We start from the raw sequence: 27,905 nt of genomic DNA on the forward strand, positions 1-27,905 counted from the left end.
TCGAGTTTGTGTGGCCGCCGCCGCGGGAACGCGAGCCCGGTAATTTTTCAACGGAGAAAGGCGAGGCTTTCGGGCTTGGCCGAGTGAGAGTGAGTGAGCGACTGTCGGGCTCCAGCCCCTCTCTTTTTACGTGACAGCCGACATGGAGTATGAGCGGAGCAAACAGCCTAGCAGCGAGGCCGTGGCTCCCGCGCGGCTGGAGTCGCCGGGGTCGGAGTGTGGGGAGGAGCCGCAGCATCCGAATCCCGAGGTGAGTCCGCCCGCGCCCGGCAGTCGGTGTCCGGCCCTTCCATATGCCCGCGTCCCTGTCTTGGAGGGTGTCCCGCAGAAATCTCAGCCTGCGTGCCCTTCCACCCCAGCCCCGGCAGCTTTCCCTGTCCCCACCTCCGGTACCATGGTTGTCACTGAGCCCCCTCTCGCCGGAATTACCCTCGGGATGTGAGGAAATAGTCTGGAAGAGAAGTGTGTGAACTGGGGTTTTTCTAAGTTCTGCTGGGAATTCTGCTCTGATATTCTGTGCGCGCTGTCGCTGTGGTCATTCTCTCCAGCCCTTATAGGTAATTGATAGGTTATGTTTTTAAAAAGCGCAGCCTGTGCTCTAGGTATGTCATTTAAGACCTGAAGCCCTTAGCCTCCCAGACTTCACAGAAAGTGGTTGTACCTGTTAGTTGGAGATTTTGCCCATTTGCTACAATTTCATATCGACCTATCGTGTGACTTATTTTCCATAATGATTTTGACAGATCATTGGTAGATCTTCGTTACAGAGCAAAATTGTGAAGACGGCCTTCAAACTTATTTATTCGTCCTGTTGGACAGAGATAATAAATTATTGTTTGACCAGCGCTGCAGATTGTAAATAATACTAAAATTGGTTATTAAATTTCAGGAATGTATTTTGAGCACTTCCTAGAATGGGTCCTTGCAGGAGGCGTCCTTGTTCTCGCTCTTGGATCTGGTTAAGGTCTTCATATAGCGACTAGAATGATCTTAATAACATAAATCTGACCGGGTTTCTTCCCTTCCTAAGTTTTCAGTTTGCTGTCCTGCAAGACCTGGCTCCTGCCCCCAGTGCTGCATTCATCTCACACAGTTCTTCCCTTTTGCTCTCAGAGCTCCTGGCTTCATTCTTTTTTTGTGTTTTTTTTTTTTTTTTTTTTTTTTTTTATGGTGGATGGTCTTTTCCATTAAGGATCTTTGTATTTTCCCATTGCCCTGCATGCTCTTCTTTGGGATCTTAGCATCGTTACTGCATTCTCTTTAAGATACTACTTTCAAAGAGGCCTTCCAGTCCCCTTCTCTCTAAAGAAACACTTTTCCACCCACCTCCCTCTTCAGTCTGAGATCTTCATCATGTAAGTTGCTTTAGAAATATTGACTGTACTTCATTATATTTGAAAGTCTTAAAACTTTGAGATATAGCGACTTAAAACTTAGGTCTATCTTCCAAATTGGTTTTAGTGACTCATATTTGTTAAAAACCTATTGTTGGATACCATTAATAAATGGTGATACAGGTTTTTTTTTTCAATCTCAGAGCATTTTGTTGGAACTCAGCTAAGTACATTTTCATTATCCCTAATATCCGTTGTTTTTGTAAAATAATAGGGGTTGCATTTTTTATGTTTTTAAGCAAGTAGGTTCCAATTTCATCAGAACTCTTCTTTTGGAAGAATTTTAATCAAGCTAAATTATACTTATAAGGTCTTTTTGTGTGTGTGTAGTTGCAGAAGTTTTTTTGTTTGTTTTGTGGGTAATGCAGTTTTGGGCAATAAAATAATGAAAACATTCCCAAAATAACTATTTTAAAAATGTTCTTGGCCACAGAGAAAAGTTTCTTTTTATCTTGTTATGAAAACATATTTTATTTCATGTTGAAATAACAAGTTGTGTTTGTTAAAAGGAATCTTCTGAATTTCAAACTATTAATCCCTTTCTCATCACAGAAAATGACAGCAATTTTGGAATACCTGTCTTTAAATGAAAATATGTCACTTGAAGTCGAAAAACATTTTTAAGTACTTAAGACAAGATAGTAAGCCTCTTTTTGGTATAAAAGATTTTTATAATCATTTTCCATAATATAAATATCTTCTTATTTGGGATAATATAAATTATACAGCCATTTACTTGAATACAGGAAAATTGCAGAATGCCACAACACCGAAAGTGAATATTCCTCCCCATACTATGGAATCTGTTCACCCTTTCCTCATTGTATGTCCAGGACTTTATGTGAAGTGTTTCAGGTGGACATAGACATTGGGGAGTATCAATCTATATATTATTTAGTATCAATCTATGTATTATCAACCTATGTATTACTTAGTATATCAATCCATGCGTTATTTAGTATCAGTCTATTATTTAGTAAACTAATTATGCATTTTAGTAGATTAATAATACAGATGAGATTTTTAATATTTTCTTTCTGCTCCTTAGTGGATTGACTTCAGCACCTTTGGAAACCATTAGTGTAGAGCTTAAATTTGGGAGAAGGCACTGATCACTGAGAACTGGACCCCGATGCCCTGAGCTTCACTGAAAGAGCCAGAGTTGGATCTGGGAGAGGAAGCAGATCTTCTGTTATGGAAACCATGATTTATAGCAAATTTATAAGAGGTCTTAGTGTTCTTTGTAGGTAATTTTTGTAGCTACAATCTTAGATAAGAATTAAGCAGGCGAATCAGAGAGAGAGGACTTAGCCAAAGAGTAAATTTGCTTAAATTGACTGAGCCTTCTGTTTTGGTAGACAAACTGTTAACTCGCTGTTGACCTAAATTTTAACCTGACTGAAGATGAAGTTTAAAATTTAATGTAAATTTAAAGACACAAGATAAATTATCTTGATTAAATTCTAGTGATAAAATAGCTAGGTATTATAAATTTAACATATTATCAAAAGCTAGTTATTTCCTCAGCTTTAGTCAAAGATCAGTGTAATAAAGCTTTTTAAAGAATTTGTCAACAAGGAACTTCAATATAGTTACTCTTATTTATGGACAATTTGGATATTGGGATTGCTGGTATCTTCCTCTGACGAGATAGGAGTAATTCTTGAGTACTCTAGCATAATACCAAGCATTGCATTTCTAGTAAATGTGTGTTATACTAAATTGAGAACTTTGTTTGGGAAGTAGTTCCTGACCATTAGGATTAGTGCTAAGTCAGGGTCTTTGGCCTGACCATGGCTATCCCTTCTTAATCTGTCATTAAAGTTCATGTGGGGACAATGTGGTAAATTATAACTAAGTTAACAAATTTTAAAATAGATTAATGGTAAGTTCCAAAGTCTTTTTGAAATTCTGAAACATACCTAATATTTGTGACATTGCATTTAGAAAATAATTAACTTATAAATGGAACTCTGTTACTTAACATATTAATAATTTGGGACTACGTGTGGAGTGATTATAGTTATGTTTTTTTATACAAAGATTTTGATTTAAGAAAAGAGGGAGGATTTATGATACAGTAACTGTAGTTCTTCTGAATAATTGGTACAATGTGAGTTTTAGAAATTGTGTGTTTTGAAACCGAATATATTTCCTCCTTTGCTTTGGGTTCTAGGAAGTTTTGAGCTAGATTTCTATCTAGCCCATTTTGTTTTTATATTGGGCAATTTCTGTTAAGTTAGTGAAATGAAGTCAGGTTAAAAACTTCTGTGGGGGCACCTGTGTGGCTCAGTCTCTTCAGTGTCAGACTCTTGATTTTCACTCAGGTCATGATCTTAGGTTGTGGAATCAAGCCCTGTATCAAGCTCTGTGCTCAGTGGAGGACTTTGCTTGATATTCTCTCTCTCCCTCTGCCCCTACCCTTCTCACACATGCTCATTCATGCTCCCTCTCTCTCAAATAAATAAAATCTTTTAAAAAAATTCTCAGGAAGTCACTGACTTACACATGCATAATGCTGTAAAAGGTCATTTAAAAATTTGTTTGTAAATTGTAGATTGTCATTTGTGAAAAGGTCTGTTCTATAGTCTATGATACGGTAATAAAATTTCCATTAATTGCACAGTGGGTATGGTGTTGGGAGCTGATATACATAATCTCATTTAATCCTTATAATAACCTTGTTTATTTTAAAACAGTTTTTAAAGATTTTATTTCTTTTTTTTTAAAATTTTTTTTTTAAAGATTTTATTTATTTATTTGATAGAGAGAGATCACAAGTAGATGGAGAGACAGGCAGAGAGAGAGAGAGATGGAAGCAGGCTCCCTGCTGAGCAGAGAGCCCGATGCGGGACTCGATCCCAGGACCCTGAGATCATGACCTGAGCCGAAGGCAGCGGCTTAACTCACTGAGCCACCCAGGCGCCCCAAGATTTTATTTCTTTATTAGAGAGAGAGCTTACGGTGGGGAGGGGCAGAGGAAGAGGGACAGGCAGACTCCCTGCTGAGCAGGACACAGGGAAGCTGAAGTCAGATGCTTAGCCGACTGAGCTACCCAGGTACCCCTATAATAACCTTGTTTAAATGCTGTTTACCATTACCAAATGCCAAGTGTCACTTGGAATAGTATTATTATTATTATTCTTTATTTTATGGATAAGCAAACTGAAGATCAGAGGCTAATAAGTAACTATCCAAGGTCTTGCTGCTAGTAAATGGTCAGCTAGGGCTCTGTTTTGAAGTGCTCCCAATACCAGTGCTATTTTTACTTAGCTTCATTTCCTTTAAGAAATCTCATGACTTAGAACAGCAGGGTAAATTGTACTGGAAACACGTCTTTCTTCTTTCTGTGTACTTTTCATTGCACATGTAGCATGAATAGGCCTAAGGAGTTTGAATCTTTAAGTTGTTTGTATTAATTATGTGCTGTACCTTTTTTTTTTTTGTAGAAAAAGCAACGATGTAGATTCGATGGCCAAGAAACAAAAGAGTCTATGTTCATTACCTCCAGTGCAAGTGATTTCAGTGACCCAGTTTACAAAGAGATTGCTATTACAAATGGATGCATTAATAGAATGAGTAAGGAAGAACTCAGAGCTAAACTTTCAGAATTCAAGCTTGAAACCAGGTAATTAAAAATAACTTTTAAAAATTTAAAAGTAGTACATGTTCACTGTAGAAAATCTTGAGAACACTGAAAAATTAACAGTCATCTATAATCCTACCATAAAGAGATCGTCATTATTAACAATTCAGATAACAGCTGTAATTTATATTCTTAAAGTATATTTATGTGCAACTCTGATTATTTCTGACAGTCTCTTAGGTGATAGACTAAGATTGCTGAGTTGAAGTCTGAATATTTTGACAATCTACCAATAATGTGTAGGAGTAGCTATCTTATTACTACATATATTTTAAATCTTTTTAGTTACTCATTTGATTGATGGTTAATTACATCTCATTAATGCGATTGGAGATGTATGTGTGTGTATGTGTGTGTGTGTATTATTTTGTGTTATTTTTATAAAGAGGGTTTCTTTGAAACTAGGTAATTTAAAAAAAATCACTTACCAGGAAATATTTTTTTCTGTTTTAGTTTCTGAAAGTATGCAGAATGATAGTATATCTGTGTTTAACTGTGTATTAAAAGAGAAAATAATGTAGCTTAGCAAATTCTGTGTGTGTGTGTGTGTGTGTGTGTTCAGTGAGATGTATACATACTCGTTTTTCTTTTTTTTAAAGATTTATTTATTTATTTGACAGAGAGAGAGATATCACAAGTAGGCAGAAAGGCAGAGAGAGAGAGGGGGAAGCAGGCTCCCTGCTGACCAGAGAGCCCAATGTGGGACTCGATCCCAGGACCCTGAGAACTGACCTGAGCTGAGGCAGAGACTTAACCCACTGAGCCACCCAGATGCCCCCTATACTCAGTTTTTAGTAATTTTTTGCAAATTAAATCACTTTATTTCAACTTGGGGCATGAGGTAAAAATGAGCTTTGGAATCCAGAAAAGCATGCTTATTTTTGATGGACAATTCAGTTGTCAGGCATTGATAAAAAAAATTGACTGCATGCAGTAAAAGTTATTTTTTATTGCATGCAATAAAAGTTATTGTTTCTGGGTCCCCCTGTATCCTTTTTCTCTTTTAGGCAAGATTCCTCTTCTTTGCTTTGAAATAGAGCTTCACTACTTTTCAAAAGAGCACACATGTACTTTTTTCCCTTTTAGATTGTCTACATATAACTTGTGAAGAAAGATTTTACTTCATTTCCCCCTGACTCTATGATGAAGATATAGTTTGTGAATATTTTCTGAGCAAAATTTTTCTTGTTTCCAGAAGTGAAGATGACTTGCTTACTTGTGACCTTGCATGGCAGTTAGAGATCTAATTATATGTTTGTACATTTATTCAACTAGCATTTACTGATTTCTAAGCACTGCACTGGGCATTAAAGTTATAAAAGTAAAATGGATATGTACGTTCCCCACTTTGGAAAGCAGACAGTCTTTTGGGAACACACACAGACAATCACAGTACAGTGTGACCAGTGCTGTGTTGGAGGTCTGGCCAAGCACAGCATGCAAATAAAGAAGAGAGTCTGTCTTAGGAATTCAGGAGTGATGATTGAATTGATAGGCCATACAGAAAAGGAATGGAGGGTAGTTGAGGCAGAAGAAACTCAAAACTAATTTCTGTAGGTATGTTTTCTGCTAAATAATCGTGCTTTTTCATCAGCTGTTGTATGACCAAAGTTACAAAACAAGAAAGCGTATCACATATTAGACAGTAGCTCATGCAGTGTTTTGTCTGCAGTGTTCGATGTACCGTGGGGAGCGGGAGCATCTGAAGATGATACAGAAATGATAGGATGTAGGCAAGTTGTGAAGGAACTGTATGCCGAAGTCTGTTTAACGTATAAGCACAAGGGAGCCACTCAGGGTATTATAGCAGGGAATTGGCGTTAGTGGATAGTTCTCAAAGTGGGGTAAAGAATGAAAAGGAGGGTTGTGGTGTTAGAAGCATTTGACAGAGTCTAGGGAGCTCATGGGAGCCACACCAGAGACAATTCAGGAGAAGCAGATTCTGAATTCTTTTCTGAGTTAGAATTGGCAAAAGTGGTGATTATTTGGATGTGGATGGCAAAGGAGGTATTAAAGGCGACAAGTCTCTCCCTGGAGCACCTGGTTATTTTTCCTGTTGCCATTAGGTTTGCGGGCACCCCTTAAAGTAAGTGCAGCTTCTCCAAGAAAGAAAGAGAAATTAAGACAAAGGAATCCAGAGCTGCCCCATGACACAGAGGTCACTCACAGTACCTTAATATGAAGGGGCTTAAGGGATTTCCCTCCTAGATTTTGGTAATTTAGAAAATCTCAAGCAAATAAACATATTAAAACATTTTACCTTAAAGCACTTGGTTGTCAGTATTCTCATGAATAGGATTCCTTTTCATTGGTAGTTTAGAAAGGAAAATAAAAGCTTAAAATTTTTTTTAATAGTCACTAATCAGTGATGTGACCAAAATTCCCGAGTTGTTGCTTTGCACTAATTGCAATTTAGATCTGCTTATTTTTACTGCCATTTTGTATATATAAGCTGTTAATATAAGGACTCTAACAAGTAACACTGAAACAACTCAGCACCAGTCATGGCTTTTAATTTTTAGTACATATAGTTTGAAGAACATGGCCGCAATTACCAACCATTGTTATCTATATAGAGCAACCCTTTCTCCACCCACCAATTGTGAGACATATATTTTGAAAATACCTATAATTTCCTGAATTAAATTCTACTCATGGTACATGAAGAAACCTAACTTTCAGTTAAGAACCTACAGGGTATGACAAAGTTCTTCTAGAAGTGGTTTATACTAGGATATCTTCTTTTTTTTTTTAAAGATTTTTTATTTATTTGCCAGAGACAGAGAGAGTACACACAAGCAGGCAGAGAGGCAGGCAGAGGCGGCGAGAGAAGCAGGCTCCCTGCTGAGCAAGGAGCCCGATGCGGGACTTGACCCCAGGACCCTGGGATCGTGACCTGAGCCGAAGGCAGCGGCTTAACCAACTGAGCCACCCAGGCGTCCCACTAGGATATCTTCTAAATGAGTTTTCCTAGTTAAGTAGCTAATAGACATTCAACTTTACATACTAGGCCCATAGAGCTTTCATATTCATATGAATATCTTAGTTGTTTAACCTGTAAAAGCCAAAAGAAAGGTATGAGACAACATAAATGTTCCATATACCTGAATGTTCTTATTCTGAAATAGGTGTTTTGGCCCACAGAATAGTTCAACATTAATTTCAGTTTTTGTAATGTGTATATCATCTTGGTGAATAAGGCAATGCGGCTTTGTAGGTGGTGTATGCTAACAAGGCTTATGGTTTGAAATACTAGAATAGGAGAAAGCTCTTATGTACTACAAAAATGAAAAGTTACTTGGGAAGGAAAATACTGATGCTGTATTACATTTGATTTTAATTCTTTGCTAATTTAGCCTTAAGTCTTGCTTTCTTTACATTTATTTTAGCTAATGTTTGCTAAATTGTGCTGTGACTGCCAGTGTTCTACACAGTGCCAGCAGGGAAGACTTCAGATTCGTGATTGTAAAATTCACCTGAGAGTTCATTTTCTTCTTCTTTTCTTAGAGGAGTAAAGGATGTGCTAAAGAAAAGGCTGAAAAACTATTACAAGAAGCAGAAGCTCATGTTGAAAGAGGGCAGTTGTGTTGACAGCTACTACGACTACATTTGTATCATTGATTTCGAAGCCACTTGTGAAGAGGGCAACCCACCTGAATTTATACATGAAATAATTGAATTTCCTGTGGTTTTACTGAATACCCATACCTTAGAAATAGTAAGTGAATTGTTGTATTTCAGTTTTATTCTTAGCAGCAACTCTCCTGGGGTTCTCAGTAGAGCAGGCATCTCATTTGCTATTTTAAAGCTAGAATGAGAATTCTAAAGTGGGCTGTTCGCTCTTGTGTACTTCGTATCAGCTTGATTGATAGAGAAGTTGTAATGAAATAATTTCAGAGGCTACTTCTCTCCTTTTCTAATAGCTAAAATTATAGTTTTTGTTTTTTTTCCCGTTTGCTTGGAACACATACTTGGCTGGCCGTCAGAATCTCCTAGGGAGTGGGGGGAAATGCCTGGCCCTCATCCCAGAGGTTCTGATTTAGTTGTCCTGTGGTGGAACCCCTGATATCAGCATGTTTTTAAACTTCTTAGTTGACATGCAGTCTGGGTTGAGAACCGGTACTATAGATGACTGTATGCTGTGATCTCTAAAAATGGCAAATTACGGAAATCACCTTTCAACTTAGAACTGGCCATCTTTCTAGTGAGAAGTCTAGGGTACAATGACACTCCTAAACCTTGGCCTCAAGACTTATAATGTATGTGCTTTACGTACTTACTGTCACTGCAGTGTTAGTTCAGGAAGTCAGCAGGAATTCCCCAGATACTACTCTTTGCCCTGTAAAATCTGAGCAATGTTGTATCAGCATCTCATCCATCCAGAAGTTACTTCTGTGCTGTTCCCCAGTTGGCACCAACACGTTGGGAGCAAGTATAAAAAGGCTTCTGTATTAAAATGCATAGATCTTTTTCGTAGTGTTGTTCAGAGCCTCTTAGTTATAATCAGACTATTAATTGAATTTCCTTGTCCAAAGAAGATTAAAGTCAATAAATTAAAAGGAAAAATGACAGCTGTGAAGGTAATAATCTTGTATAACTCACCAGATTTCACTTTCTCTTTCTTACTTAAGGACATTGCTCTTGCAATTCTTTTCTCTCATTTAGACAGTAATGATTTATTGCTTTCTACTGTATTGTTCCCATCACATACAGACCTCTTACTTTTCATACCATGAAAAGCTTTCACTCTATGCCACTTCCCTGCCAGCTACTCTATTCGTTTGTTCTTTGAAAAAGGTACCTACTGCTGTCTGTTTCCTCTCATTCTTTCTTAAATCCAGTCTTCAATCTCATCACTCCATTAAAATCTCTTATTAGTGTCATCTTGGATCTCTACCTAAGTCCTGGTGTAAGAGACCACTCTGTCCTTGAAACATTTTTTGCAAGTGACTATCAGTACACCTCATTCTCTTGATTTGTCTCCAGTGTTACTCAGTTCAAAACCGAGGAATCATCCTTGACTCCTGTTTCTCTCCCATCATATGTCCAGACCAACAGCAACTCCCATTTGCTCTGCCTTCAGAATACATACAGACCCCAGCCACTTAACTGCAGTGCTGTGACTGTAGTCTGAGCCCCCATAATTTCTTGTCTGGATTTACTGCATTCACCCTCAAACTGGTCTCGGTTTCCTTCCATGCCTCCTACAGCCAATTCTCAACATAGTGGCTAGAGTGATCCTAAAAAAGTCAAATCATTTCCTCTCTCTGCTTAAAACCTTTAGTGGCTTTCCATTCAACTCAGTAAAAGCCATTTTCCTTAACATGAGCTATCTTCTCATTACCTCTGATCATGCCATATTGACCTGCTTGCTATTTCTCAGAAATGCCAGGCCTGTTCTACCCCTCACCTTCCAGGGCTTTAGTTCTAATTCCTTTCCTCCAGAGGTCTTGCTGCTAGTTCCTTCCTCCCTCTCTTCCTTCCAGGCCTTTCTTAGTTCTCACCTTCTGTATAAAGCTGATGACCTATTTAATAATGTAGCTGAACCCGCCCCCCCATTTTCTGATCCCATTTACCTGTTCTACTTTAATGTTTAATAACCCTTATCACCTGTTAATTTACTATGTAATTTACTTAAGTTATTGCTAAATATTTGGTCAACAAGTGCATAGTTCTTCTCTATAACATCATTCTGATAAAAGGGTTAAATACTGACTAAAGTTTTATTAATAGTGTGTTTAATATTACCTGCCTGTATTGGTAAGGGAAGTTGCAGCATCGTTTTGAAAGGTTTTCATTGAAAATCATAAAAATATTGATATTTAAAAAGATAAAGCTTCCATTTATCTATGAAATTCAATTAAGTAAAATTTTTCCTTCTGCAGCGTGTTTGGTAAATAAAGAGCATCTGACTTTTGAAGTTCAAACATTCTTCGTTCTTTAATTTTGCTCTTTTATAATAATAATCTTTATAACTCATTGGCTTCATACACTTGTGTGAAGAAAGAATTTATTATTGGGAAATAAAACATTTACTTCTCTTAATTTTTTAATTTTCTGTCACAAAAAATATTCTTTGTCTTTTTCTCTGCATCTACCTGGTATTAATGATTGCTGCCTTTAGGCTTTGAAATTGTCATTAAGTTTTAACAAGTGACTTAGCATGTTCTAGTTTAGGGAGGCAGTATTAGGTTAGAGTAAAATTCGCACTTTGAGATCTGAGCTTGGTGATAACAATACTGGCCTACGAGTTCATAGAGTTGTCGTGGTTGGAAGACGGGAAGGCAAGCGTGAAGGCTTCTCGAAGACGTTAAAGTTGCTACAGAAATATAATATTATCATCCTTTAAACTACTCCATCTCATGTTTAATTTTGACTATTCAGTATTCAGTTTATTAGAATCAATATAAAAATAAGGAGTAAAAAAAATAAAAAAATAAAAATAAGGAGTAGTCAAGAGAAAATGAGAGAGTAGTAATCTAGAGCTAATTTTCTATAACCAAAGATTGGTGTTTCCTCAAAGAATTTATTATTATTTAAAAAGCTGTAACTTGAAGTTGAGGTTGTATTATTAAGCTTTACGATTTCAAATATTATGAGCAAAATTATCAACATTTTGCTCCTCAAGAAAATATTTAACCTTTGGTTTGAAGACTTGCTTTTAGACACTTGCCTTATCTTAAAATTTTTTTTGAGATTTATTTATTTTAGATAGAGAGTGCACCCATGTGCACACACAAGTGGGGGAGGGGCAGAAGGAGAGGATCTCCAGCAGGCTTCATGCTCAGTGTAGAGCCTGATATGGGGCTCAGTCCCACGACACATGCGACCATGACCTGAGCTGAAATGACAAGTCAGTTGCTTAATAACTGAGCCACCCAGGCACCCCATCTTAAATTTTTTTTATTTTTTGAAGATTTATTTATTTGAGAGAGAGAGAGAATGTGTGTGCGCATGTGAGTGGGGAGAGGGGCAGAGGGAGAGAATCTCAAGCAAACTCTTCACTGAGAACGGAGCCCCACTTGGGGCTGGATCTCACGACGCGTGAAATCACGACCTGAGGTGAAACCAAGAGTTGGATGCTTAACGACTGAGCCAGCCAGGTGCCACTCTTAAAATTTTTTTAAACTATGAAGTAATTAAAATTAAAGTGCTTTGGGAGCAGAGAATTATCCTTAAAATGTTAAAATTCTAGAAAGGGCTATACCATGAGCACCTATGAAATTAAAGTCTTCTGTAGCTTAATGTTTCATGTATTTTGTGTCCTGTTTCTTAAGTCATAGAAAATACTTTAACTTGTTCTCCTTGTTCTTCCCTTGTAGGAAGATACATTCCAGCAGTATGTGAGACCAGAGATTAACACACAACTTTCTGATTTCTGCATCAACCTAACTGGAATTACTCAGGTTCTAATTCTATGTTCCTTTTTCTAGAGTTTGAAAGAAGTTCTGAAATTAGGTTTTATTTCATAGTTTAAAAAATCATTATTATTGTAAACAAATTAATATGGTACTTTCCTTACTTGGTAAAGATTTTTCAGATTATACTATTAAAAAAGTAGAAAAGCAAATCTTATACCTGGTAAAATCTTTCTCAGCCTTTCCTCTTAAGGACTTATAGTGATGAAACTGAAGGTTGCATTTATTTAGATCATTAGTAAACCAAGTGTTACCTTGATGGATTTGGAGAGACGTTTGGAAATGTATCTCTTTATAACCTGACTGGATACATAGTTTAATGGTTTTTTTTTTTAAGTCTCTGACTTTTTATTGTAGTCTAATTGCTCTTTGTTCATTAATTTGGTTCCTTTATTCATTTACTCATTCACTCAACAAGTATTTCAGTGCTTACTACAGTAGTTGCCAGGGTACTGGGGATACAGAGGTGGTCAAGTCAATCTCCTTATAATCAGGAGGACAGACACACTAAACCAGTGGTGACAATATGGTTAGGAAGACTGACAAGTCAGTGTTTTATCTGGGTATTATGGGTATCTGATGGCAGAGGAAATAGAGAGCTGGCTAGTGTCAGATTTCTCAAGTTAGTGAACTTGGGCTGAATCATGATAGGTCAGTGGGCAGGAAAGCATCGCGAGGCATTTCGGGTGTACACTACCGATGGCTCTACTGTGTATGGGCTGGTAAGAAAGTGGTTGAAAATAAAATGGTAGGCAGAGGGAGGCCACACCATGAAGAGTCTATGTGTCTTATCCTGAAAGCCTTGGGGGACGTTTGGAGGATTTTAAGTATGGAAGTGATGTGATGGATCATGTTAGGAAAAGGAGTCTGGCAGCGGTGTGTCATCTGCTGCGGAAAGATCTGAGCTTTGAGATAGGGAGACCATGTTAGTGGGCCATAGCTTTTAGCTGGGAGATTTCCCTTTTTTCCACTCTAGAGAAATAGTAAGCCACTGGATTGACATCTTAAAAAAAAAAGAGAGAGAAAGAAAAGAAACACCGGGGATGACCTCAGATCTTAATTTTGGGAGGATTGTATACTTCAGTTGAAAGCGTCCCTACTGCCTGGCTGGGAACAAGTTTTTATTATTTTAAAAATGAAATGTTAGGTGGACCTCAGCTAAGGAAATCATGTAGTGTTTAAAATATCATAGATAAGACTTTCTCTTCGTTTTCCTTTCGACATTTCTGTTTGGGTATTTGCAGGACTACATGTAGCTACTCTTATTTTTATAAACTTTACTTTTATATCCTCAGGATCAGGTAGACAGAGCTGATACCTTCCCTCAGGTACTAAAAAAAGTAATTGACTGGATGAAATTGAAGGAATTAGGAACAAAGTATAAATATTGCATATTGACAGATGGGTGAGTATATAGGAAAATTATCTTTTTTATCTACTTTTTAAAAGATGAAAGATGTTCATATCCATTTAATTTTTAGAATAACCACAAAAAAAATTTTCTGATAATTCTGGGGTCTCCCACAAGAGACCGTATTTTTCCTTTCACATTCTTATTTCCACTTCAGCTTTGTGTTGTTTTCTTTTTTCTACTTAAGCTTTGCATCCTAAGGATCAAAAAAAGAGGAGGGAAAGAATGATAATAGTTTAATCCAGAACTAGAGTCCTAGGGAAAAATAAATATTACTATGTAAAACTAAAATGACTTTACTAAAGTCAGTTTTTGTCGTGACACTTCCTTGCTCAAAGAAGTCCAAACTCTTCAGTCTGGCTTTCAGCGTTCTCTGAGCTAACCCACCCACCTGGGTAGCCTGATCCACCTGCCATTCTTGTCCACTCTGTGCATGCTGGCCATGAATCACGTGGTGTATCCTTTCTCTGTGCACATACTTATGCTCTCCTCTCTACTGGAGGCTCTCTTCCTTTCCTACTACTGTATTATTATTCAAAGCCTTTCTTTTGTTTTACTCCACATACTACAACTCATACTGATCTTTTTTTTTTTTTTTGATGTCTTATAGTCTGTATATCTGACTGAGCCATTTGTGCTGTCATCTAAGTATTCTGATATCTAAACTTTATGTAAGACTTGTTTGCAGGGAGATTAAAAATCCTTTCAGAGTAAGAGCTTCTGCTACTTTATTGTCTTCCGTAACACTTCCTATAGTCTGGACTCAGAACGTGTGCTCAGAAGCATTCATTCGATGGAAAGCTTAGAGGAAAGACCGGGAGGATTGAAACGAGGATTACAGGCACTGTGCCAGGGCAACTCCTATACCAGGATGCTATTAAGATTGGAGAAGGAAGTCCCGATCAACTTCTTTTTCAAACTGGACAGATTTATACACTAAAACTGAGATGTCACTTAAATCTCTTACATCACTTGCAGTTTAGTGACCCTTACATAGGAAAAAGCATTGAGTGTAGTCACATTATAATTGTGTTTAAAAATAGAAATCTGGTGAAACCAGAGGACCTCTTTGGAAATCTGTTGATTTTAAATGTGAATGAGCAATGCTCCTAGTCAGGTATATAAGTGTTTCTGTCATAACACAGTATGTGTGATTCTATAAATTATGTATGTGTAGAAGTTACCTCAGAGGATATTATAAATGCACAGAAGCAGTAGGATCCTGGGAACAAGCACTCGTTTTTAAATTTTTTAAAAAATATACCTGAAAGTACTCTTAGCACTGTAGCAGCTGAATTGAGAACTTTTTTCTTTCCTGCTGAAGGTTATAATTTGTACGGCTGTTGTGTCACCTCCCTTCCCTAGGAAAAAACCATGTATGAACCAACATGATTTCCATATTATACAATCAGTATTTTCCTACTTAACTATGTAAGTTGATTAGTGTTATAGAAACATAACGCTGTAACAGAGCAAATTGTATTCTCACCATTTAATACCAGCTACTTTCGTCTTTCAAATATTTTGTTCATTTGTTTTTTGTTTTATTTTGTTTCAAAGCATACCCTCAAAAAACTTCCTAATACAATATATCTAGCATTAAAAGTAAGCTTAGCAGTGTTATTTTAGGATTGTGAAAAAATAATTAACAAGATAGAGGTCTGCCCAAGTAATCAGAACCATGCAAGTGATCATGATTAGCCTCGTAAGATTTGTTTATGAAAAAAAGTTCGGTATACCTGACTTCTACTTTCCTTTGTTGTTTATTTTTGAATTAGTATTTTAGAAGTAGGTTAATTTTGTAAGCTTGTTGATGTGTGTGAATATCAGAAAGGTGACATGTAAATAAAAAACAATTAGAATGACTTAAAACAGTAGAACAGTAGAGCATTTATTTTATCATTTTTCTACCCCTGTTTTTGATTTTACAAGTTCGTGGGATATGAGTAAGTTCCTGAACATTCAGTGCCGGCTAAGCAGGCTCAAATATCCTCCTTTTGCTAAAAAGTGGATCAATATTCGAAAGTCATATGGAAACTTTTACAAGGTAAAATTTCTCTATATTATTGATTGTAGTGCTCTTAATGATAAATTTATTACATTTTGCTTTTATGGTAAGTTGTGATTTACTAGGTGCTCTTCACAGGAAAAGGCCATATACTTTCGTTCTAAGTTTTTATAATCCAAACACCAGGATGATTATATGAATTTAGGAAGTTGAACTATTTTTCTTTTAATCCGTTACCTTTATTTGAATAGGTTAACTGTAAGTACATGATCTTTAAGAGAGGCTTGAAATTGTGGGGGTATTCAGTATGTGAATTGTTTGTGGAACAAATGCTCCCCACTGAACTTTAATTTTATCAAAGTTAATACATAAGTGTAGTGTAAATTTTTCAAGTAGTACTACAAAGCTTATGAAAAATGGCATTCATCCACCATGGCCTTCACCAGTACTGGTCCTTATTCTCCTTACCCTCCTGAGGCAAACACTTTGAACTTTCTGTAGCTATTTCTTCCAGTATTTACCTTCATACTTCTAAATGATATGTTTATCCTATTTCTTGAATTTTCAGTTTGAGTTATATATGGATTCCTACAATGGAAGGTGATATTTAGCTCTGTATGAAAGCCATCATACCTGCATGTCCTCCCCTCTGCGTGTCTTCTTAATTAGTTACATTATTTTTATAAGCAAATCATTATACAATGCTTACATTCTTGTAGCAATGGAGAGTGTTCACCACTTCTCCCAAGATTTTTATAAGCGCCTTTAATTGTTTTCTTGTCCTGTTACTTTCCATTCAAACTGTACATCATTCTCCGTATTCAAAACACTCAGTGGTCTGTTTTCTTTCTTTGTCCTTTCTTTCTTTTTCTTTTTTCCTTCCTTCCTTCCTTCCTTCCTTTTTTCCTTTTCCTTTTTCCTTGGAGGCTACCTTCCTATAGCTTTTAATTCTGTTCTAATCTGAACTACTTGTTCTTCAGGCTTCTTCTAAAGTCATCCTAAGAGATTCTTTCCTTGCTTCTCTGTCATGTTTTAGACTTTGTGTCATCTTCTTTTACAACCTCATCTTGGTGAAGCAAATCCTAAAGCAATTTCATGAGAAAAGGTACTGTCCCTTAAAAACATTTTTTGTAATTTTTCCATTTTTTTAAAATCTGAGAAATATACATACAGAAAAGTGGAGTTTGATTGTTTAAAAGTGAAATCCCTTGTAAGTTCCACTCTTAATTCCTTTCCTTTCTCCCAGAGCCCTCCACCCTGCCCCCCCCCCGCATATAGTTCACACTTCCATGGAAATCATTTTCTTGTTTTTCCTTAATGCTTTAATACTTATGTGTCTATCTTATACTATGTAGTTTACTTTTGCTTCTTTTTGAACATGGTATAATTAACATTGTATTGGCTATATTGTTCGTTTTGCTTTTTTTCTCAAGATTATGTTTGAGATTTGTTGATGTTGTGTATGTAGCTACGCTTAGTTTATTTTATTGCTGTGGAGAATTTCATTGTGTGAATACATAATAGTTTATTTATCTGTCCTGCTTTGGCCATTTTGAGGACTTTTAGGTATAGTATTGCTATAAACATTCCTGCACATGTCTTCTGGCACCTTTATGCACTCATTGCTCCAGGGTATAAACCTACTAGTAGAATTGCTTGTTCGTAGGATATGTGCATCATTGCCGTTAGGTAATGCAAAAATAGTTTTCTGATTTGTACTCTCCCCAGAAGAGTGGATGAACTTAAAATTGCTCCACATCTTTGCCAGCATCTGGTATTGCCAGACATTTTAAATGTTTATATATCTGGTGAATGTGGGATGCCGTCTCATTGAGGGTCTAATTTGCATTTGCCTAATTACTCATGACTTGGAGCCTGAGCTTGTTTTCTTATGGTTCTTAGTCATTCGAATTTATTTTGTGAAGTCCCTTTTTAAGTCTTCCCATTTTAAAAAATTGGGTGGTCTGTCCTTTTGTAATTGTAGATTATAATTTGTGATTGTTTATAGATATTTATCTTGGATAATAGTCTTTGATTATATTTGGTAAATTTTTTTTTCCTTTTTTGTGAATTTATCTTTTCACTTTTTTGTGATCTTTAAAAAAAAAATCTGTTATGTATAATTACAAATATATGCAAAAGTTGACAGGTGTAATAAGCCTTCATGACCCAGTTTTAACAAGCCAGTTTTAATAGGTATAAGCTCATGGCCAGCGTTGTTTCATCTGCATCTCTACCCACTTCTCCCTTTCCTTACTCTTTTGAAGCCAATCTCAAATGTTACTTCCTTTTTTTTTTTTTTTTTAAGATTTTATTTATGTGACAGAGATCACAAGTGGGCAGAGAGGCAGGCGGAAAGAAGGCTCCCCACTTAGCAGAGAGTCTGCCCGACTCAGGGCTTGATCCCGGGACCCTGAGATCATGACCTGAGCCGAAGGCAGAGGCCAACCCACTGAGCTACCCAGGCACCCCTCAAATGTTATTTCATTTGATCTGTAAACATTTCATTATGTAGCTCCAAAAAACAAGGAACCGTTTTTAAAAACATAACCATCACACCATTATCACACTTAGAAAATAATCAACCATAGTTCCTTGATATCAGCAAGTGGTTATAGCTTTCTTTTTAAATTTAATTTAATTAGTTAATTTTAAAAATTGACGTGTAGTTGACATTTATTAGTTTCAGGCATACAACATAGTGATTGGACAATTCTGTTACATTATGCCATGCTCACCACAGTGTGTTACTGTTTGCTAGCATATATTGTTACAGTTATTATTGACTGTATCCCTGTGCTGTACTTTTTATTCCCTTGCCTTTTTTTATAACTGGGGTTTATACCTCTTAATTCCCTTCACCTCTTTTTTTTTTTCCTTTTACCTTTTGTGATTTGAATCCGGATCCAAATAAGGTCCACACATTTAAAGTTGGTTGACATGTCTCTTTTAAGTTTTTTAATCTCTAAATTTGTTTTCCACCTCCTTTTTTTCTCTAGCAATTTAATATTATTATTTTTTTAAGAAATGGAGCCATTTTGGGATGCCTGGGTGGCTCGGTCGGTTAGGTGCTTTTGGTTCAGGTTCTGATCCCAAGGTCCTGTGATCAAGTCCCATAAAGTTGGGAAGGGGGGGGTCATTGCTCAGCAGGGAGCATGCTTCTTCCTCTGCCTGCCACTCCCCCTGCATGTGTGCTCTCTCTCTCTCTCTCTCTCTGTCTGACAAATAAATAAAATCTTTAAAAGAAAGAAAGAAAGAAATGGAGCCATTTTTCCATTTTCCCAGTCTGGATTTTGCTAATTGTATCCTGTGATATTAATTCAGATGCCTCTACTCTATTTCTTTCTTAATTTTTTTTAATATTTTATTTATTTATTTGACAGAGACACAATGAGAGTAGGAACACAAGCAGGGGAATGGGAGAGGGAGAGGCAGGCTTCCCGCCAAGCAGGAAGCCCGATGTGGGGCTCAGTCCCAGGACCCTGAGATCATGACCTGAGCCAAAGGCAGATGCTTTAAGACTAAGCCATGCAGGTGCCCCATATCCTCTGTTTCATGTAAATTGTAGGGGCTCAGTCATCTTTAGGTTTGCTTTTTTTTTTTTTTTTTTTTGCTATACCTCCCAGGCAATAATGCATTCTTACATTAGGGTGTCTTTCTCAAACCTTTAACTCTATTTATTTTAAGGATAATTACTAATAATTAATAAAGCCATAAAATAATTTTTAAGTCTGCATAAAAACATCCACAGCTCACAGTACATCACAATACATGGAGTGTTCAGAAAATTGTAGATATATAGTAAGACAATAACATTGTCAAGTGCTCTTTTGAATATAGTATTTTTTTTTTTGGTGGATCTATTTATGTTGACCAATTTATTAGGCTGCTCTTTTCTTTTTTCTTTTTTAAAGATTATATTTATTTATCTGCCTGAGAGAGAGCGAGCGAACAAGAGTGCACAAGCAAAGGGAGCGGCAGGCAGAGGGAGAAGCAGGGTCTCTCTGCTCAGAAGGGATAGGATGCTCTTTCTATATGGTTTTCCCGTATTCGTGATAGTTATCAACTTTAATGCCAGTTAGTGGAAGTTGAGAAAATGTAACCTTTTTCTTTTTAAAATGTTGCCTTCTTTTGTTTTGTTTTGTTTTCCTTGTTTAAGTAGGCCTAAAAGTCATAACACAGTTTTTTTCTGTATAGGATGCTACCAGTGTATAGTCTTCAGTATGTACAAAGTATTCTTTCTCCTTTTTAAAACTATAGAAATGACTTTTTACCCACTCTTTCTTGGGAGTGGAGATAGATCATTAAATTTGAAATTATCTCTATCCTTTTCATAAGTTTAAGAAACTTACAGGGCAAGCATAATACTTTACTCTTTAATAGCTGGCTTAAACTTACAGTGGGTTTGATTTTTCTGTAAGTAAGCTGAAACAATATGAATAAAAATACAGGTTACAGATGCAATTTTATACCAGATTTTAGGAAATAAACTTACTTATCTATGGCATGATCATACTCAAATGTAGGTTTAGCATTTACAAAATTATACAAACATGTTTATTTCTTTAGTAGTTCTGTATATGCATTAAAATGTCATTTTTGAAGTATAAGTAAAGAATGAAATATGCTTTGGGAAGTTGAAAGCTATGTTTGTTTTTGTTCTTTTGTTTTTGTCTTTTTATTTTCCTGTACAAATACTCAGTTCTGGGTTGGGTTTGAGGTAAGGTCTCATGGATTTCGTTTTCCACTGAAAACAGACAACTTCTGCCTGTGCTCTTCATCTTGTTAAATAAGAGGCTTACTTACACATACAAAAGGTTGAAAGCTATGGAAAAATGTCCATTGCTTTTCTGTGAGTGACTAGACCCTCTTCTTTTGCAGAAATTGCAGCTATTCTAAAGGCAGATGAGTAAATCTCATCTCTACAGTATGATCAGACTGTACATTACAAAGCTCTTTTCAGAGTCAGGTTCTGTGGCCGAGCAGAAGATTTTGAGAAAGTTTATTTATTTATTTATTTATTTATTTATTTACCTAGCTGTACTCTGTGTTCAATGGAAAGAAAAATACTGTCTAATTTTCTACAGTTTTTCCAGATGGCTTTCAGTAGGTCTTGAGACTTGCAAATAACTTTCTCACTGCCAAGCCCAAGCAAAAGTGTGAACATTTCAGATGATGATTATTATTATTATTATTATTATTTTTTTTTTTTGCAATGTGATTTTTCCAAAGACTTAATTTTCTTCAAAATCTAAGAATCTTGTCACTGGAAGTTAAATGTTTTCTACAGGATCTTATAGAGATTTCTTCAATTGGTTTATGTAATGAAAATGTCTAGGCTAGTTTTTGTAGCCCTTCTTCAAACCACTCAGCAATTTTGGCCTACTGTTTTCCTACCATTCACTTTTTAAGTCAGGCATCTTGCCGGGAACTTTTCCTTGCCAGGCCAGAGGAAGTGTGAAGTTTATGTGTTCTTTATCCAGGTTTTCACACAGCTATTAAATTTTAGACATGATTGAGTGAATTGGTCTTTGTTTAACAGAGTTAATCACTTTGCTGGCACTGTCCAGGACTTTTCATGTTAACTCTGATTCATTTTGTGGTAAAATATGCATAACAAATTTACCATTTAGCCATTAAGTACACAGTTCAGTGTCAAAAAGAGCATTCCTACTGTCATGGAACCATCACCGCCATTCGTTTCCAGGGCTTTTTCAATCTTCCAGACCTGAAACTATACCTTTTAAAAAGTGACTCTCTGTTCCCCCTTCCTTTGGCCCCTGGTAACCACCATTCTGCTTTCTGTCTCTGAATTGTACCACTCTGGGTATCTCATGTAACTGGAATCATACAGTATATTGTCCTTTTGTTCCCGGCATATTTCACTTAGCATAATGTCTTCAAGATTCAGACATGTGGTAGCATGTGTCAGAATTTCCTTCCTTTGTAAAGCTAAATAATAATTCCATTGTTTGAGAAGCTCCTTCCTTTTGAAGGTGGAATAATATTTCATTAGATTTATATCCCATTTTGTTTATCCCTTCATCTTCTGTAGACATGTGGTTTCTTCCACCTTTCGGCTGTTGTAAATAATGCTCCAGTGAATGTGGGTGCGCAAATAACTGAGTCCCTGCTTTCAGTTCTTTGGGTACATACCCAGAAGTGGAATTGGATCATATAGTAGTTTTGTGTTTAATTTTTTGAGGAACTTCCATGTCACAGCTGCAGCACCATTTTACATTCTCACCAGCAACGCACAAGGGTTCCAGTTTCTCTGCATCCTTGCCAACACTTAGTTTCCATTTTCTTGCCCCCCCCTTTTTTTAAAAAAAATAATAGCCATTTAATGGGTTTGGAGTGGTATCTCATTGTGGTATAAATTTATACTTCCAGAATGATTAGTAATGTTGAGCAGCTTTTTGTGAACTTATTGGCTAGTTGTACATATTTGGAGATATATCTGTTCAAGTCCTTTGACCTGCTTGAAATCAAGTAGTTTTTTTTTTTTTTTTTTAACTATTATCATTGAGTTTTAGGAATCCTTTTTTTTAAAGATTTTATTTGAGAGAGCAAGCATGAGCACTGGCAGCGTAGAGGGAGAGGGAGAAAAAGACTGCCCGCCAAGCACTGAGCCTAAGGCCGGGACTCAATCCCAGGACCCTTGGCGTCATGACCTGAGCTGAAGGCAGATGCTTAACCAACTGAGCTATTCAGCCACCCAGGAATTCTTTATATATTCTGGATATTAATCCTTTTTCAGATCTAGGACTTCCAAATATTTTTTTCCATTCTGTTGGCTGCTTTTCTCTGTTGATAGTGTGCCCTTTGAGATACAAAAGTTTTAAATTTTCATGAAGTCCAGTTTATCTGGTTTTTCTTTTGTTGTCTCTGCTTTTGGTGTTATATTCAAGAAACCATTGCCAAATCCAGTGTCATGAAACTTCTCCTGTAGGTTTTCTTCTAAGACTAATATAGTTTGGACTTAGGTTTAGGTTTTGATCCATTTTGAGTTAATGTTTTATTAGTGATTGTTTTGAATTTGTAGATTATGTTAGATTGATAGCTGAACAATATTAAATCTTTCAATTTATGAACACAGATGTCTTCGCATTTATTTATACTGTCTTTAATTTCTTTCAGCAACATTTTTTAGTTTTTGATGTACAAGTCTTTCACATCTTTGGTTAAATTTTTTTTGTTGTTGTTACTGAAATGGAATTGTTTTCATAATTTCCTTTTTGGATTCTACATTGTTAGTTTCTAGAAATGCACTTGATTCTTCTGTGTTGATTTTGTATCCTGTGACTTTGCTGTCTTCGCTTATTAGTTCTGACAATTTTTTGGTGGAATCTTCAGGACTTTCTGCATATGAGATCATGATAGCTGCCAACAAAGATCACTTCTTCCTTTCCGATTCAGATCTCTTTTATTTTTTTTTCATGCCTACTTGTTCTGGTTAGAATTTCTGATGTTATTTTGAATGGAAGTGGTAAAAGTGAGCATCCCTATCTTGTTCCTGATCCTAGAGGAAAAGCTTTCAGCCTTCTTACCATTGAATATGATGTTCACTCTAAATTTTTTTATATATGGACTTTATTATTTTGAGGTAGTTTTTTTCTATTCCTTGTTTGTTGAGTATCTTATCATGAAAGAATGTTTAATCTTGTCAAATGGCTTTCTGCATCATTTGAGGTGATCATGTGTTTCTTCCTTCATTCTGTTAATGTGGTTTGTTACATTGATTATTCTTTGTATGTTGAACCATCCTTACTTTCCAAGAATAGATTGCACTTGGTTGTGGTGTATAATTCATTTAATATAATTCATTTAACAATTCAATTCATTTAATTGTGGTGTATAATTCACACCACTTGGTTGTGGTGTATAATGCTGCTGAATTTGGTTTGCTAGTATTGTTGAGGATTTTTATGTCAATATTTTTTTTTTAAAGGTTTTATTTATTTATTTATTTGACACAGAGAGATCACAAGCAGGCAGAGAGGCAGGCAGAGAGAGAGGAGGAAGCAGGCTCCCTGCTGAGCAGAGAGCCCGATGCGGGCCTCGATCCCAGGACCCTGAGATCATGACCTGAGCCAAAGGCAGCGGCTTAACCCACTGAGCCACCCAGGCGCCCTTATGTCAATATTTTTAAGGGATAATGGTCTCAAGTTTTCTTGTAGTGTCTTTGACCTCGATATCAGGATAATGCCAAGCTTATCAAATGATTTAGGAAATGTTTCTTCCTCTTCAGTTTTTTGCAAGAGTTTGAGAAGGATTAGTGTTAAGACTTATTTAAATGTTTTTGTAGAATTCACCATCAAAGCCATCAAGTTCTGGGCTTCTATTTGTTGGGAGGTTTTTGATTACCAATTCAGTCCTCTTTACTTACTGTGGGTCTGTTCAGGTTTTGTTTTCTTCAGCATTCAGTCTTGGTAGGTTGTGTGTGTCTAGGAATAGTCCAATTGACCTAAGTTGTCCAACATGTTGGAAAAGTACATTTTTCTAGGTGATACTTAATGAAAGGACCAGAATGCATTATGGTATTACAGTTTAGGATAATTATTAATTTTTATCATGGTGCTTTTATATCATTTGCTTTGTGATTCTCCCAATAACCCAGTGAACAAGGAGTATAACTGTTAGTCTTATTTTACAGATGAAGAAGCCAAGACCCTAAGGTGTATAGGTGACATATAGCTATACAAACTACAGAATGTAAAACTTAACATGTACAATAGATAGAATAGTGGTTCTCAAAAGTGGAGGGGCATATTGGAATTTGGGGAGTGAGATTTTTACATTTACCAAATTGGAGCCGGTGTTTAAATAGGTTGAAGAACACCACATGATAATTTCTTTCATGCTGGATCTTCATTATCTTTAGTCATAGAAAGGCTGGAGTTTGTTTGTTTTTGGTGTATGTGTCTAAGGAATCTGTCAATACATTATACACCATATGTGTATATGTATTATGTATATGTATATGTATTATACACTGTAATACATTATAGTAAAATACCATGGAAAAGAATGTTTGGATTAAAATGGTAGAGCTTTGGGGTGCTTGGGTGGCTCATTTGGCTGAGTGTCTGACTCTTGATCTTGGTTCAGGTCTTGATCTCAGGGTTGTGAGTTCAAGCACCATGTTAGGCTCCACACTGGGCGGGGAACCTACTTTAAAAAAAAATGGTAGAGCTTCAACTTAGATATCCAGAACAGTACATTTCCTTTCATAAATGTGATTTGTCAAATTACAGAACTGCAAACCCTTTAGATGTCTTGAGGATTCTACCAATTTATATGTATTTTCATTTATAACTTGAGAATTTTTTTAAAGTTCTGAAGGTTTAAATTATTTATTTGCTTCATTTGACCAAGAGTACTTGCCCTTTGCCTAACTTTAGCTGTTACCATTAATTTTTATTTTCTTATTTTTCACAATGGCTTACAGAAAACTAAAGAATTATTTACGAAGTTGTTTATTTTCCAGGTTCCTAGAAGCCAAACCAAATTGACAATAATGCTTGAAAAGCTAGGAATGGATTATGATGGGCGGCCTCACAGTGGTCTTGACGACTCTAAGAACATTGCCCGAATAGCAGTTCGAATGCTTCAAGATGGATGTGAACTCCGAATTAATGAGAAAATGCACGCAGGACAGCTAATGAGTGTGTCTTCTTCTTTACCAATAGAGGGCACTCCAGCTCCACAAATGCCGCATTCTAGAAAATAACAGCATTTTTGCCCTTTGCCCACAGATCCTTCACTCTAACTGGAGTTGCTACAAAGAGGTAGCAGGTGAATACTCATTGAATTAGTCCTGTGGTGCAATATTTAAGCACCTTAAACATTTACAGTCTTACTACAGTTATATATAAATGTGTGTGAACAGATTCTGTGGGGAGGGCATATTGAATTTTTTGTCACCAGCACTTTTGATATGAGCAGTATTTGTTACACAGTAACAGTTCCTGCTTAGAATTGACTTTTTTAATTTAAGGTGTCCAAGACGTGTTCCTTTTGGTTTTAAAATGCAAAGGCTTACTGGCGCTCTCCTTGAATGTAATATCTTACTGATGTTAAGATATATAATGTATTTCTACATTAACATCATTAGATCGAGTCATTTCTTACAGTGCAGGAAAGATTGGAAAGCCTTATCTAGGCTTTGGGTTTTAAGACTATCACAGTCCTTTTGACTTTTGAATTCTGTATGTGAAGTTCAGCTGTGCATAGTGAATTTCATAAAGTACTTGGTACACATATCTGCCTACATTTCTTTTCAATTTGTAGTTGGAAGACTTGTGGTAGATTATAGGGTCCTGTTAAGAAGTCAATTACTGATGAGGCTAATGGAAAGTCAGAAGAAAATACCATTTAAAGGAATATAAGGGCTGTAGCTCAGACTTTATCATACATAAACATATCACTGGGGTTCTTTGGACTTTATTTTTTGATTCCCCTCCTTCTTGTGACATACATCTACCCTAATTCTTAAATCTAAGAGACCGTGCTTTGATATAGACTAAGAATAGGGTCGCCACTTAATTTTGCATTTGTATTCAACATTATGAGTAAGGTTAATAAAGTCAAATAATGCTTTTAAATATCTAATGTTTTTATTAAAGGTTGATTTTACATAGTGAGTGACCACTAAATCTTGATAGTTAATTCTTAACTAATTTTAAAAACATAAGTGGGTTTATGGAGTTGAAAAAGCAAAACTCTTATCTAGATGCTAAAAACATTTTCTGAATTGAATTTCCCCCTATAGCTTTCATGAACAATTTGCCTCTTCTCTTTTCCTTTCTATTAGTAGTTGTGATGCTACTTTATTTTAATGATTTACATATTAACTAAATGACTTTTATAGAGGCTTCCAACCCTGGTGCATAGGAAAAAAGGAGGCATTTTTCTTGGTTTGGGAATTCTCTCCCCAGTGCTGTAAAAAGAATGAATTTTGCCTTTGAGCGGTAGTTGTAGAATAAGAATAAAGACTAACAAGTGGATAACAGAAGGCACAAGGGATGTGATGCCCTTACACAAACTGATATGGATTATAGTAAAACAAGGAGATCTAGATGTTTTATATTTATGCAGTAAACTTTGGGGGTGAAATGGATGTATGCTGAGATTTTTGTGAATCCTAAATAGCACCATAAAATATACTGTAAAGTATTGCTGTTAAGTTTCAGGGAATTTCCTTCAAATCCTTACTGAGTTGCTGGGCTCAGGCAGAGCTGTAGAGAACAGCAAATCACTGTTGAGATGTGGATGCCAGGAAGTCCACTGGCACTCTTTTTAGGCGATTTTTTTCCACGTAGCCACCTTAACCTTAGAAATCAAATTCATGCCCCAGCAAAACCATTAATTATCTCTTGCCAGCTTCTGTAGTTGCTACTTAACAGCTGAAATTGCAGTTGAGAAATCTGAAAATGGCAAGGAAATATTGCTTCTCGAGTAACAACACATAATCAGACTTAAATCAGACTTCTAATTTCTGCACCAGTTTGTCCTTTTTATGAAATAACCCAAGTACCTAAGTCCTACTGTATTTCTTTTTAAGATCTTCAGCCTTACAAGCTGTCAACGTCCTTTTGGCTGTCAGGTATTTCATTTGGTGATGTTTTACTGTTCTCTATTTTTAAAAAACTACCGAGGAATAATTGACAAATGTAAGTGTACATATTTAAATTGTTTAAAGTGTAAATGTGATGATTTGAAGTACATTGTGGAATGATTATCAAAATCACACCGCTTCATATAGTCAACTTTTTTTTTTTGGTGGTGAGAATGCTTCAGGTCTACTCTAGGCAACTTTCAAGTTTATAATACCCTATTATTAATCACAGTCAACACAGCTGTACATTACATCTTCAGAACTTATTCTTCTTATTACTGAAAATTTGTACCCTTTGCAACCACCATTCTGTTATGTTTCTATGATATTAGCTTTTTTTTTTTTTTTTTTTAAAGATTCTGCATCTAAGTGATACTCTGTAGTATTTGTTTTTGTCCATCAACCTTA

At 36.1% G+C, this 27,905-nt stretch overlaps 1 protein-coding gene across 2 annotated transcripts; it reads left to right on the forward strand.

The window, feature by feature from the left end:
- Positions 1-27,629, forward strand: ERI1 (exoribonuclease 1). Of its 2 annotated transcripts, none has more exons than XM_044225543.1 (7): positions 1-250; positions 4,844-5,022; positions 8,548-8,758; positions 12,363-12,446; positions 13,754-13,863; positions 15,802-15,916; positions 25,368-27,629. In XM_044225543.1, the coding sequence occupies exons 1-7, from the start codon at positions 143-145 to the stop codon at positions 25,608-25,610; spliced, it is 1,050 nt and encodes a 349-aa protein (XP_044081478.1). In that variant the 5' UTR covers positions 1-142; the 3' UTR covers positions 25,611-27,629. The 2 variants fall into 2 exon arrangements, with proteins under 2 accessions (XP_044081478.1, XP_044081479.1); XM_044225544.1 differs by lacking the exon at positions 1-250 and adding an exon at positions 2,417-2,637.
- Positions 27,630-27,905: the final 276 nt, after the last annotated feature.

The sequence above is a fragment of the Neovison vison genome, chromosome 11 (genome assembly GCF_020171115.1).
Source record: "Neovison vison isolate M4711 chromosome 11, ASM_NN_V1, whole genome shotgun sequence".
Classification (NCBI taxonomy): Eukaryota; Metazoa; Chordata; class Mammalia; order Carnivora; family Mustelidae; genus Neogale; species Neogale vison.

What these genes read in the sequence shown, in the direction of transcription:
- ERI1 (XM_044225543.1), top strand. Translation starts at nt 143, where the DNA reads ATGGAGTATGAGCGGAGCAAACAGCCTAGCAGCGAGGCCGTGGCTCCC. An exon ending in ATACCCATACCTTAGAAATA is followed by an intron (nt 8,759 to 12,362) that starts GTAAGTGAATTG and finishes CTTCCCTTGTAG; the next exon opens with GAAGATACATTCCAGCAGTA. An exon ending in CATATGGAAACTTTTACAAG is followed by an intron (nt 15,917 to 25,367) that starts GTAAAATTTCTC and finishes TTTATTTTCCAG; the next exon opens with GTTCCTAGAAGCCAAACCAA.